General features: G+C 37.1%; 1 protein-coding gene across 1 annotated transcript in view; it reads right to left on the bottom strand.

The window, feature by feature from the left end:
* COX10 (cytochrome c oxidase assembly factor heme A:farnesyltransferase COX10) overlaps positions 1-15,428 on the bottom strand; it is a 129,776-nt gene that overhangs the window by 41,970 nt on the left and 72,378 nt on the right. The window contains exon 5 of the mRNA XM_002747891.6: positions 6,423-6,493. Within this exon, the coding sequence (XP_002747937.1) occupies positions 6,423-6,493 (71 nt within the window). The remainder of the gene's footprint in view (positions 1-6,422; positions 6,494-15,428) is intronic.

Here is a 15,428-nt window from a genome sequence, read left to right as displayed (position 1 = left end):
TGCAGAATGGATGCTGTGTTGGCAGGCATGAAAACATTAGGTTCCTTGGACACCTCCATCAGAGCTCTTGGGTGACCAAGTGCATTGTCAATGAGCAGTAATATTTTGGAAGCAATGTTTCCCTCGAGCAATAGGTTTCAAAATACTCAGTAAACTATGTTGTAAACAGATGTACAGGTATCCAGGCTTTGTTCTTCCATTTATAGAGTACAGGCAGAGTAGATTTAGTGTAATTCTTAAGAGTCTTAGGATTTTTGGCATGGTAAATGAGCACTGGCTTCAACCTAAAGATAGCATCAGCCTTAACCTCTAATGAGAGAGTTAGCCTATCCTTTGAAGTTTTGAAGCCAGGCATTAACTACTCCCCTCCAGCTATTGAAGTCCTAGATGGCATCTTTTTCCAATAGAGGGTTGTTTTGTCTATATGGAAACTCTATTGTTTAGTGTGGCCACCATCAATGATCTTAGCTAGATCTTCTGGACAACTTGCTGCGACTTGCCCATCAGCACTCACTGCTTCACCTTGCACTTTTTGTTATGAAGATGGCTTATTTTCTTAAACCTCATGAACCAGTCTCTGCCAGCTTCAAACTTTTCTTCTGCAGTTTCCTCACGTCTCTCAGCCTTCATAAAACTGAAGCGAGTTACGGCCTTATTCTGATTAGGCTCTGGTGTGAGGAAATGTGGCTGCTTAGATCTAGCCAGATCACTAAAACATTCTTCATATTGGCCACAGGACTATTTCACTTTCTTATCATTTGTGCATTCACTGAAGTAGCACTTTTAATTTCCTTCAAGAACTTGTCCTTTACATTCACAACTTGGCTGTTTGGTGCAAGAGGGCCTAGCCTTCAGCCTATCTCAGCTTTCAACATGCCACCTTCCTCATTAGGCTTAATCATTTCTAGCTTTTGACTTAAAGTGAGAGAAATGCAATTCTTCTTTTCAATTGAACACACAAGGCCATTGTAGGGTTATTAATAAATTGGACTGATTTCAATATTGTTGGTTCTCAGGGAATAGGGAAGTCCAAGGAGCGGAAGAGAGATGGTGAAACTGCCAGTTGGTGGAGCAGTTAGAACACACACAACTACTTACCAATTAAGTTTGCTGTCTTCTATGGGTCCAGTTCGTGGTGCCCCAAAACAATTACAACAGTAACATCAAAGATCGCTGGTCACAGATCACCATGTCAGATGTACTAACCAAAAAGTTTGAACTACTGTATAAATTATGAGAGTGTGACACCAAGACACAGAGTGAGCATGTGCCGCTGGAAAAATGGCACCAACAGACTTGTTTGCTGCAGGCTTGTCACAGACCTTCAATTTATAAAAAATGCAGTATCTGTGAAGCATAATAAAGCAAAATGCAATAAAATGAGGTATGCCTGCATACCTGTAAATTGTAATAATTTAGATACATTACACTTTACATTTATATGCTTTTTTTTTATCCTCTAAGTAAAAGCAGCAAAGCCAATTTGTATGGCGTAGCCTTAGAAATGAGGAAATTCTGTGAGAATCATAATGTTTCCCTCTGTACAGGATGGCATATAGTTATTATCCAAACTGGACACTGTTGAAAGGGAAAGAGGATGTTATCAGTAATTCCACTGGGGTAAACCAGGACTGTCCTGGGCAAACCCATTTGACCTTCAACCCATTTTACAATCATACTATGTGGAACACTTTCCCTACAAGATTTCTTTGATCCTAGGCATCAAATATGCAGGTAACAATGACACCTTCTCCTTTCTTTCACTGACTCAGTTTAGTCTCTGAATCTAGCTGAATAGCTAGAGATACACCTTTGGGCTATAATGCCTGGCCAAGGGCTTCTTTTTCCTCATTTGCTTCAAGGCCACATACTCTACATGGTTCTCACTGGGATCTATTCTTTGGCATTTTGTCTATGGCTTGCACAAAGGGATGCCTTAGAAACCTGTTGTTTGTTTTCCTCAATGGAATGCTGTAATCCCAAATGTTAAAATCTTGAAAAATCAAAATCCTTAAAGTCTAAAATCCCAAAAGATCAAAATCCTGAAAATACAATTCTGGAAAAAATAATTTAAAAATTACTTTAAAGATATTTATGTATTATTTTTTAAAGGGCATTTGAGAAACATACAAAAACAAATAGAACACTTTATAAGCCATTTTACACAAAAGAGGCAATAAAAAGATATACATTTGTACAAGCATAAACACTTAAATATACTAATGACAGTCACATGGGCGTAACAGTTAGAAGCAAACAAATGGTATTCACAAAGAAAGAGGTCAAAAAAAGGAAATGTATAAATGCATATCACTGTGGACGGCAATCGTGTGCATCCAGGAGTCTAACTGTGTACCTCTGAAATGCCATGACAAACAACCTAAGTCTTCTCACAGGATTGCTCAAAAACCATGATAGGTCACCACCACCACATATGCAGTCCCCAGAGCCAAAATCTTGAGAACTTTTATCCTTCACAAATGCAGATGTATAAAAAGGACATCTCTTCATTTGTTGAGGAACTTTCAGTGTTTTTACACACGTGAACAATGCTAAAACACGTAACGCCAAATTTGTGATAATGCACTTTGGTGGATTCAGATTTGCAAAAAACACATAAAATGAATTAGAACTCTAAATGGCTTTACACAATCTATACATTCAGAATTGGAAATGACGTGAAGATGAAATACATAGCATAGTGAATTGTAAAAACAATGCTGACAATTTAAAATCGTGAAAAAAACTGACGAGAGAAAGAAAAAAAAAACAAAAAGAAAATTAGACCTATGAAAAAGTATATTATAGAGACAGATTATGAGTAATTGAATACAGACAGTCCATTAGAGCAGGCCGACTTTCACAATCATTACCTATAGCTTGAATTCTTACACCATGAAGACTGCTTTTTTTCTTTTAAGAGAAGGTTCTCCTTGGAGAATACATTCACGTTCATTTTCTATGTGATTCTGATCTTTTTAAATCAAATCTTCTATGATTTGATATACACTGACATGAGCATTCCTTATTAAATTTCCCCGGCTCATGCCAATAATCCCAGCACTTTGGGAAGCCAAGGAAGGCATATCACTTGAGGTCAGGAGTTCAAGACTAGCCTGGCCAACATGATGAAACTCCATCTCTACAAAAATACAAAAAAAATTAGCCAGGTGGGGTGGCATGTGCCTGTAGTCCCAGCTACCTGGGAGGCTGAGGCAGGAGAATCACCTGAACCCGGGAGGCTGACCCCGGGAGGCAGCAGTTGCAGTGAGCCGAAATCATGCCATTGCACTCCAGTCTGGGCAACAGAGCAAGATTCTGTCTCTAAATAAATAAATTTTCCCATCTTATGTGCCATATTTCTATGTTATTTTGGATAAAAGGAAATCCATTCCACGTGCACCCATATACAGAACATAAATTTGGTGGAAACAATACTGGTGATGGAAGAGCAGCACCATTTCATGTCATCTTATCCTATCATGTAGATAAATTATTTTCAAACAAGATAGTAACTTTTCTGGCTTCTGCAGGCAAATGCAGCTTTAATTTATTAAAAGCTCCTGGAATGTCATAAGTTGGCAGGAATGCCAATGCAGGCAAATAACGTATTTTTAAAGTGAGGTTTTCAGTTTTCATTGTTGCCAAATAATGTAGCCAACCACTCATCTGAATTTTCCGCCAAATGAATTGGGCTGAATGGAAAAAACAAACTTTATTGGTAACATCTTGAAATTCACTTCAGATGCCAGATCGCACCTAACTCTGTATCTGTCATTATGGTTTGAGGATTCAATTACAGTCCACTTTCTTTTGCAAAGTCCTCCAAATCTGCAAATAAGTGTTTATAAATGGCTTCACATTTTCCAGTCATTAATACATAAAGGAGGGAAGAAATTCTAGAATTTGTGGTCCAACAGGCGCATAAAGTCTATATAGTTAATAAAAAACAGTGGGGACAGTTTTGAAAGTGCTATCCATTAACCAATGTGAAGCACGTGCTGATTTTTCTGATAGACTTAGTGGTAAATATAAGAAGTCTGCCTTCTTTGACAGTCAAATCACTAATCAAGAATAGGTCACCATTTAATGTTTTTTGTGACACTAGCAGAACCTCAATACCAGCTAGTTTCTTTGGTTCAGGAGGTCCTTGGGCTTGCTGAATTCCTTTTTTTTTCTCTGATGAAGGGCATTTTTTGAAGTCAAATACGGCGTTATGTGCGAAGAGGCAGAAGTTGTACATGACAGAATAATCTGGCAGGGAAAACTTTTGTACTTTTTGCCTATATTTTCACTTCTATGATCTTCTAAACACTCACTACACTTGTATTCTGAAAGTGGTTATGGTCTACAAATTTTATAAGTATATGCTATCCATTTAGAAGTCTGGTTATTGCCAGCTGTTGCAATTAAGCAGTTTTCTGCTTTCAAAGCACCAATAATAATTAGCTTTACAATTTTTATCTTTCACCATTAAGTAGCTTCATATACTTAACTTATCACAGTCTTTTTCAGTGGCAACAATATCACAGATCTCTTCCACTGTGTTGTAAGAAACACAGTTAGAAGGATTAATATTTGGCCTCCCCAGTACCAAATCTGTATTAATCAGAGTATACAGAACCAATAGGATGTGTATATAGATATATGAGAGGGGATTTATTAAGGGGATTGGCTCATGTAATTATGGTGGCTGAGAAGTCCCACAATAGGCCATCTGCAAACTGGAGACCCTAGGATGCCAATGGCCCTAGGAGCTTTTCAGCCCAGGCTGAAAACCTCAGGACTCAGGGGGCTCCTGGTGTATGTCCCTGGAGTCCAAAGGCCAGCGAGCCTGGTGTTCGGATGTCTAAGGAAGCAGAAGACAAGTGAAACAGATACCGATTCACTTTCTTTATCTGTTCTCTTCCAGCCTCAAGCCAACTGGATGTGACCCACCAGCACTGAGGCAAATCTTCCCTATCTACTCCACTCAGATTCACACACTATTCTCCTCTGGAAGTACCCTCACAGACACATTCAAAATAATGCTTTTCTTGGTTTCTAGATATTCTTTAATCTAGTCAAGTTGACACCTATACCTCTGTCAACCTGGCATCCATATGCATCTCTTCAACCATACTTACTTTCAAATAAAGATAAGGAGAGTGTTGCCAATTACAACAACTAAGGTCCCAGTGTTCCCTCCTGAGTACTGATAGTCTGTGCTTCCACCACACTGGACAAAGTAAGATGGGCTGTTAGCAAAATGATGAGCCTTTATCTGATTATGCTTAAAGACTACTTGCTAGGCCTATTCCTATACTTCCCTGTTCTAAAGAAGGGTATAATTTCACTGAGGAAAAAAAACTGAACAGAAATTCCAAAGCATTACCAGTGGTGAGAGCAGTTTTTAGCTTTTGAGGTAGGTGACAGACTGCATTTTCCCCTCTAAAAGAGGTCTATTCAAATAAAAGTACTTCTGACAGTTTCTAAATCTCAAACACAGCACAGACCTTTGTTTCTACTTCAGAAAAAGGAAATAAAATATCAGTAGCTGTATTTTGTACTCATATCTTTTCATCTGGTTCTATTGCCCTTTTTAAAATAATGATACTTTAAATTCATTGAGAAATGTCTAAAGACAGCTAATATTAAAATCATTTTTGCATAGATTAATCTGACTGCAAATACATTTGCTTCCTATATTTTTTTATTTAAATATGTGTGATCATTTGACTCACAAGCGTTACCACAATAAATTTTAAGCTTCACGAGGGCATTGTCTGGAAACATGAAGAGAGAATCCAGTGATTTATTACATTCAGTATAAACCATTTGGCCCTTTTTATTCTTCTAGGCTTGTAATATATATTAGGTGAAAAAAAAGAGTTTTTTAAATGCTAGTTTAGAGGTCTCCAGGAAGTAAAATGTTTAATTATTAACCATTAGTGATATTAAAATATTTATATGCCTTTTTAGTTCTACTTAATTGAAATTGGTAGAAAGGAGAGTAATGGAGGCAGTACTTTACTTGGCACAAAACAGCATTATCAGTTTATCTGAAAAAGTAAGATTTTAGACATTTCCTTCTTCTGAGTCCCTAGATGGATATGTCTGAAAATCATTTGTGTTAATGCAATGTTTTTATCTTCAGCCACTACAAATGAAAGAAAGTCTATGTCTCAAAGTGGAATTAAAAAAAAAATCTATCACATAAGTTACGACCATAAAAGAAATCCTGCCATTCTTATATCCATCTTAAGTGCTTTGTAACACATTTTGGTTAGAGGTGGACAGTATTGCATTTCCATACCAATTTGTTTCTTGGTGGGTATTTTATTTTCACTTCACAGCTCAAAGCAAAATAGCAGGAAATGATTCCGATGAACAAGCAAATGAATGTTTTATAACATGGAAGAGACTTGAATTCGCGATTTTACCTGATCTGCCCACGAACCAGAGGTCTGTTCTTTGTCCTATTCATGTTTGAGTCAAATGGTACCTCAAAAAACTGTGAAAAGAATTAAAAAAGACAGAAAACATTAACTATAAAACAATTCTTTTCTTCTGCATTAGTACTGAAAATTTTTTCCATATTAAACTTCATTTTAATTTTGATAGTATAAATCAATACCCTCACACTTTTTGAAGAAAAATTCCAAAAAAAAAAAAAAAATTTACACTAAGTGTCAGGAATATCTTCTTTTATCCACTTTGAAATGCCCCTTGGTATACTCAGAGGATTATCTCTAGGACCCCCTATGTGTGGATAACCCAATCTACATATAATCAACTCCCACAGTAGGCTCTCCAGAACCCACCTATGAGAAAAGTTGACCCCTCTTTATATTCAAGTTTCACATCCTGCAGTCTGTGTTTAGTTGAAACAAATCCCTGTATAAGTGGACCCATGCATTTCAAACCCGTGTCATTCAAGGGTCAACTGTATAGCTTTAGGTTTGAAGCATCACTGTTGTAAATGATTTCAGAACCTTTCACACAATCCAAAGCCTATGAATCAACCAAGAATCAACTGACCCTGGGGAGTGGGCTACTGAAGTCAAGAACCAGGGCTGATGTAATTAAGATCTCAGATGAATTTGAGGTTATACCGCAATGAAGGTAACCATCCTATTCCACCCATGGTAGTTTTAATTGACACCTCGGTATCATTAACAGCAACCTCTTTCATTCTGAAAGCATCCCAGCTTGGATAACCGATTGGTATGGTCACCCTAACAATGAAGTCTGGTTTTAATTGTTTACCTGTTAAAAGACAAGGCCCAAGGGATTACCAAAACTCATTTTCCAAAGCCTTGGCAAACTGTATAGTATGTTCTTAAATTTGTTATTTTTGTCTCTTACTTGTTTCCTTTTTTGGTAAAACACAGTACTCAAAAAAATGGGCTGATCAGGTTATTATTTAAGAATGTCTTTGACTAAATGGGCCAGAACCAAATCAATAGATGAAACAAAACTTCAGTGGAAGGCTGAAGTCAGTATTTCCCCAGCTATGTTCCCTTACGGTCCATGGAGTTGCTGCCAGGAAGAACAACTCTATGGTCAAATCTTATTAGTACGATAAAACCTCTGAGAAATCCCAAAGTGAAGAAACCCAATTAACTTACGTAGGCAGTGTTTCCCGAAGTTATTTGACCATGAAACCGTTTTTTCAAGAGAAACATAAATAACAGATTTCAGAAATTCCTGGTCTGACTAGATCTGAGTGATAGGGATCATTTCTTACTCATTTCTGTATGAACCATAGCTCTTCTACTTCCCTTACAGACGGCTCTGCTTTTGTCAGGCCAAGCACTAGATATTGGGGCAATAGCCTCACAGATTGCTTAACTCAAAGAAATGCATAAGATCTAACCCCAACATCAGCCTGATATGATTTGGCTCTGCGTCCCCACCCAAATCTCATCTTGAATTGCACTCTGATAATTTCCATGTATTGTGGGAGGGACCCGTTGGGAGATAATTGAATCACGGTAGCGGTTTCCCCAATACTATTCTCATAGTGGTGAATAGCTTCACGAGATCTGATGGTTTGATAAGGGGAAACCTGTTTAGCTTGGTTCTCATTCTCTCTCTCACCTGCTGCAATGTAAGATGTGCCTTTCACTTTCCACCATGATTGTGAAGCCTCCCCAGCCATGTGGAACTGTTGGTCCAATTAAACCTCTTTCTTTTGTAAATTGCCCAATCTCGAGTATGTCTTTATCAGCAACAGGGACACAGATGAATACACAGCTGTTATATCCTGCATAGTGGTTCTGACATTCTGATCAAACTTTGACTGATACTAACTTCTCTTACTTTCAACAGAGCCATTGCATAGAACTATTTAGTTTTTCAATATATTCATCTCATCTAACAATCTAAATGGCTGACTTCCTGAGATATGTGAATTCATAATTCTTAATATTAAGGGGAAATGGTATAGTACCATGCACACAGGCACTCAATAATTTATTTAATAAACCATCAGTGAAAATAAACACATGTATCTGCAGACTGCACTATATAATTTTTAAATGATGCATAATTTATGATAAGTATGGAAAAATTATTTGACTGTTAGAGTCTATATTCATTCTTTATTGAATTAATTGAAGTTATATGTAATTAAAAGGTTCTGCCTGAAACATTCACATTCCTTCCCTTCCCCAATATTCAAACACATTCTGGAAGTATTTGAAATTATCTTTCCTCATGACTTGATACATGTACTATTAATTGAATTTCAGGGGATAAAAGAGGATTCTAATCACAAATCAAGTGATTTAAATGCTTGTAAGGTGTTACCTAATTTAACAAACTTGCGGTTAAGTAACTGTCTTGGCGGTTCTCAAGTATATATGTGTGTGTTTGCGTGTGTGTGTTTAGTTCAGGAATTCTAATGTATCATTTCATCCGGGTGAAAAAAGATACTATCTTTTCTATGTTTCTGGCACGTCACACATGGAAGGATAGAAACAGAGCAATTGAACTCCAGGATGCCATAACTTGGCAGCAGCATCTGACTCCCATGAATGCTTAAATTTTGCAGGACAAGCAACATCTGGGCAGAAATACCATGCTAACCAGCCTCATCATTCATTTTAGTGAGGACTTGACAATTCTTCCTAGCACCAAAGGATCAGAACTCATGAGGCTACTTGCTTCTGTTCTTCATGCATTTTCTATAATGCTTTCAGTTAGGTTTACTGCTTTGGTTCAGATATTTAAACCACATTTCTTAAACACAAAGCATTGTATATTTCGATGAGCAATTTAAACGCTTCAACAACTATTTCAGAACCTATATACAGCTGGATTTAGTCTATTCACTTTTTTCCTGTGCTTTATAATAATTAGATTTTCATGTTATCATTTTCAGTTGGTTCCAACTACTTCTGAAGCAGTGAAGTAAAAACTCTGGCAACTTGTGCTGAAAACAAAATGCAGTAATATCAATGCTTAGAATATACTGTTTTGCCCTTTTTTTCACATGCCCTAACTACTTCAGAGAACACTGAAAGTAATATGTTGTAGTAAACAGAATTTGGACAGCTGTCCAGGCCAAACTAATTCTGTCGGGGACCAGTCTTGTACTGCACCTGCCTTCTAGTTGAAGGCTCTGTTCATGGTCTCAAATGCTAGAGAATCCAGTACCTTACCCTACTCCTGGACACAGTGATTACTGAGTGTGTTATCTGACTCGCATTGGGCCAAATGAAACGTCTTTCACTGGAACTTTACAAACCAAAGCCCCAGAAAACATGCCCTCCTTTCTCTTAGTTGCCTGTGGCCACAGAATGGGATACAAGGGAAGCAAGGGACTGAACATTGATTCCAATGGTCAGGTTATCTCCAAGGCCTCTGCCCTTTCCAGTTGAAGTCAAACCTATAAGGATTTGACTTCTTTAACCTCCAACATCCTAATACACAAAGACTGTAAACATTTCAAACGTTAATATTGCACAGAAAGGAATAGCACCTTTTCTTCAGAATACAACTTATTTTCTGTCTAGGTTAAATTTTCAAAAGAGGTTCCTTCTCAGTCTCTTTTCATCCTAAAAATCCACCATTCTTTTAGAACTCCTTTCATTGTACACTTTTTTTTTCTTTTTGAGACAAGGTTTTACTCTGTCTCCTGGCTAAAGTGCAGTGGCATAATCCCAGCTGCTGCAGCCTCTGCCTCCTGGACTCAAGGGAGCCTCCTACCTCAGCCTCCCAAGTAGCTGGGACCACAGGTGCGTGCCACCACATCCGGTTAATTTTTTATTTTTGGTAGAGAAGGGGTTTCACATATTGTCCAGGCTGGTCTCGAACTCCTGGCCTCAAGTGATCCACCCGCCTCCGTCTCCCAGAGGGCTGGGATTACAGCCATGAGTCAGTGCACCCAACTGTAAACTTTTCCTTTTCTTCTTCAGGTTCACTTCCTCATCATCTCCCTTCCTAATCAGGCATATACTCCTTCACATTTCTTGCCTTCTGGCAATCCTGTGATCTGTTATAGTACTCAAGCTCTTGGAGTTACAAGTGACAGAAACACAACTCAAACTAGCTCAAAGGAAAATGGAGCTTTATTATTGTTTACGACACGGTTGTACCTGCTTTCAGGAAGGACAAGATTCAGAATTTCAAATGATACCAACATGACACTGGTTCCTTCCATCTTTTAAATTGGCTTGGTTTATGCCTTCGAAGGCTTTTTCCATGAAGGCTAAATGACAATGGCAGCCCCTGCCTTCCACACTCCTAACAACCCTAATAAGTAGTTTATTTCCACATAGCTCCAAGAGAAAAGTCTAGAACCATCATGGCCATGAATCATCATGGCCAAGAAATGAGGTGACTATCCTGTGGGCAGGGGAGGGTGTTGGTAGAGAGACACAAAGACATAGTATCACCACTAAAATCACATGTATTATTTCCTCTACAGCAAAGGAAAATTTTATTTAAAAAAGGTGAGAAGATGTTCAGTAGACAGATGCAGCTGAATTATTTATAATATACTGTAAATCTAACAACCTCAAATCATTTCATTTCACAAACACCATACCTACAAAATAACTTGACTATAGTAGAAAGGGTATTCCTAGTTTAAGTATCTGAAGGGCATTAATTGATATAAATATAGTATTTATATTAATCTTTATCTCATATTGGTTTTGGAATCAATTTAACAGTTCTATTTAATATAGTAGTAAATGGATCATTATTTTCTCCTCATAGTCACATGATAAAAATATAAGGTGTGATTATACCAGTGGATTAATATCTGTTAGACACCTATTATAACATTTGTGCTTTCTTATTATACATCTTTTTATATCAGTGAACAATTATTAATTTTGATATCTATTAATATATTGTTATATATCATGTTACAGACTAATACATTTTATATTACATATATAACATGTTATATTTTAATATGTATCATTACCTAGTAATATATTCAATTAATTATATATTATACAAATAGTTAATGCTCAGATACAAAATACACTTATTAATCATTCTAAAAGCCAATATATATTTAGGATAGTATTGAACTTTGTGAGCCAAAATGACATAGATAACAAAAATGGATAGAAATATAATTTAGTCCAAATGATGTACTTCCTAGTCCTACTTTGATTAATTATATCTTATGCAAAAGGTAGATGCATTCTGGAGATGTTTGTAAGTCAGGCTGAGAAAATACTGAATTTGATAATGTGATAATCACTTTTTCTTCCCCTACGTTAAATAATGGGCACAACATTCTTCTAGAGAGTCACCAGGAAAACATGTGCACTCTTGGGAGTTTGTTTTTCCATCCGTCTTCTGAAAACTGTCAGCAAGTGTTTGTCATTCCAATATGGCTCACAGCTTCCAAGGTTCAAGATAATGTCTCCATCAATCTCAGACCAAGTTAAAAGGGATGTTAAAAAAAAAAAATAAAGCACAGGGAGAAGCACCTTATCCAGCATGATTCCACACGCCATTACTTTTAGCTTACAAATCAGTAAAGACACCCAGTCAGCCATTACTCTCTTGTTACCAATGTTGCGTTGCCTTTCCTAGAATAAACAAACTAAGACTCCTTCCCATTGATTTTTCCCCCTATGAGGCATTTAAAACAATGAATGTGTGTGCTCTGGCATTTATCAGAAGTGGCTTTTCACTCAACATGGTGACTGGGGCAATGTTCTCCTGTAAACAGGTTACTCATGCCATCTCTCATTAGGCTGGATTTTAGGGCTTCATCCTTAAAGGAAAAAACAAAAAGATCTAAAAGATCTTTTTATTTTTGCACTTAATCAGAGGTAAAGTACCATATCCTACAAGTAAAAACACTCAGAAAGTTAAACTGGTTTTTACTGTCTCCAAGAATCACTGCTATGGAACTGACCCCTTTTTCCTTCCATCCAGAGAGATCTTAATTTTCAAGCACTGCTTTCTGAAAAAAGATGGAAGACATAAAAATATTTATAATCCTTGTCTCTGAATAGTGAGACGTAGGCTGATTTATTATTCTTTACCATTTTGTAGTTTTCAGCTGTCTATAAAGACCATGTGTTTCTTTAAAATTTTTTTTTAATTTTTAATTTTTGTAGGCACATAGTAGGTGTATACATTTACAGGGCACATAAGACATTCTGATACCATCATACAATGTATATAATAGTCACATCATGGAAAATGGGGTATCCATCCCCTCAAACATTTATCTTTTGTGTTACAAGCAATTCTATTATACTCATTTAGTTATTAAAATGTACAATTAAATTATTATTGACTGTAGTCACCCTGTTGTACTATCAAATACTAGGCCTTATTTATTCATTCTAACTACTTTTTTCTACCATTAACCATCCTTCCCATCCCACTACCCTTCCCAGCCTCTGGTAACCATCCTTCTACTCTCTAGCTCCATGGGTTCAACTGTTTGGATTTTTAGATCCTACACCTAAGTGAGAATATGCAATGTTTGTCTTTCTGTGCCTGGCTTATTTCACTCCTAACATAATGATTTCCAGTTCCATCCATGTTGTTGCAAATGACTGCATCTCATCCTTTTTAATGGCTTAATAGTACTCCATTGTGTATAAGTACCACATTTTCTTGATCCATTCATCTGCTGATAGACACTTAGGTTGCTTCCAAATCTTGACTACTGTGAACAGAGCTGCAGCAAACATGGAAGTGAAGATATCTCTTCCATATTCTGATTTCCTTTCTTTTGGGTATATACCCAGCAGTGGAAGTGCTGGATCATATGGTAGCTCTATTGTTAGTTGTTTGAGGCACCTCCAAACTGTTCTCCCTAGTGGTTCTACTAATAATTCACATTCCCACCAACAGTGTACAAGGATTCCCTTTTCTCCATATCCCTGCCAGCATGTTGTTGCCTGCCTTTGGATACAAGCCATTTCAAATGGGGTAAGATGATCTCTCATTACACTTTTGATTTGCATTTCTCTGATAATCATTGATGTTGAGTACCTTTTCATGTACCTGTTTGCCATTTATATGTCTTCTTTTGAGAAATGTTTATTTAAATCTTTTGCCCATTTTACAATCAGATTAGATTATTTCTCCTATAGAGAGCTGCTTGAGCTCCCTATGTATCCTGGTTATTAATCCCTTGTCAGATGGGTAGTTTGGAAATATTTTCTCCCATTCTTTGGGTTGTCTCTTCACTTTGTTGATTGTTTCCTTTCTTGTGCAGAAGCTTTTTAACTTGATGTGATCCTGTTTGTCCACTTTTGCTTTAGTTGCCTGTGTTTGAGAGATATTACTCAAGAAATCTTTGTCCAATGTTTTCCCAATGTCTTAGAGAGTTTCCCCAATGTTTTCTTGTAGTAATTTGAGGTCTTAGATTTAAGTCTTTAATCCATTTTGATTTGTTTTTTGTGTATGGCAAGAGATAGGGGTCTAGTTTCATTCTTCTGCGTATAAATATCCAGTTCCCAGCACCATTTATTGATGAGACTCTCTCTTCCCCAGTGTATGTTCTCGGTACCTTTGTTAAAAGCAAGTTCATTGTAGGTGTGTGAGTTTGTTTCTGGATTCTCTATTCTGTTCCATTGGTTTATGTATCCATTTTTTTATGCCAGTACCACATTGTTTTGGTTACTATAGCTCTATAATATAATTTGGTCAGGTAATGTGATTCCCCTAGTTTTATTCTTTTTGCTTAGGATAGCTTTGGCTATTCTGGGTCTTTTGTGGTTCCATATAAATTTTAAGATAGATAGTTTTTTTTCATTTCTATAAAGAATGTCATAAGATAACATATTTTCTAGTCAGGTAAAAAAGGTAACAAAAAAAATTCCACTAAAATGCCACAAAATATGGGTCTCTCTTTAGGTTAAGTCTGTAGGTTAACTAATAAAGTAGTACTAAAGTGAGGTAATATAAAACCAATATTAATGGAGCCTTAGTCGGTTAGAACCTTTTTTTCTCCAGAAAGTCAGAGGAAGGCAAAATGTTGATTTTAAATATTTCTCAAATACACCCATTTTTTATTATCCCATCCTTAGTGCCACTTCCTTAATTCAGGCTTTTTTATTTTGCCTAGATTACAACAGCCCCCTGACTACTTCCCCTACCTCCAGCATTGATCCTCCCCTAGTCACTTTTCACAGAATAGTCAAAATGATCTTGTTAGATGCAAATATTATCATGTTACTTTCTAGGATAAAACTCTTCTATGGCTGTCCACTGTCCAAGGAATAAAGTTAAATGCTCTCACATGGCTTATAAAGCTCTTCATAACCACTCTTCCCTCCTTTTACCTCTCCAGGCTCTTTTCTTTCTTGCTCTTTACCTCTTTCATGCTCTCCTCTAAGCATTCTGAGCCACCTTTCGGTTTCTCAAGGACAACATGCTTTCAGTTGTTTACTCACTCTACCTGCTGCCTGTCAAGGCCCATCACAGCATGGACACCACATCTGCAACTACTTAGGGCTTATTAGTTTGCCCTAATATTCTACTTTTCTCTGTGCACGTGCCTAAGCAGTGGAGCTTTGCTGGAAAAAGACACCTTATAGGACAAGGGGATTTATTACAGTGCACAACCTTAAACTTCAACTGGATCTGCTTCTCTGCACAAAGGTTTCATATCTGATCCACTCTCAAGAATATCTGATGTTTCTACACTCCCTCCACCTCTAATAGAGGGCATAGCTTCCTACTTTACTGAACACTGAAGTCTTCAAACAGGACACTCCCTCCTTTTCCCACTATCATCCTTACCAGTGTGTGCAACCTCTTCTCTCCCAGCCTCGGCTGGTAATCCTGTCCCCTTCCAACTTCTAGGAAATTTATTCCATCACTTACCCTTTTCTGTATAGCACATTTATAGCCTGTTATCTTTTAACTGTATTATTCCCACTTATACCTAACCATGCTCAATTTTTCCCCATCCCAACCCCTCTCCCAAATCCCACAAACCTCACAGC

Source organism: Callithrix jacchus, chromosome 5, assembly GCF_049354715.1.
Source record: "Callithrix jacchus isolate 240 chromosome 5, calJac240_pri, whole genome shotgun sequence".
In the NCBI taxonomy this organism is placed as follows: Eukaryota; Metazoa; Chordata; class Mammalia; order Primates; family Cebidae; genus Callithrix; species Callithrix jacchus.
Note: the sequence above shows the minus strand (reverse complement) of the source record. Positions and strands in the feature narration are given on the sequence as shown.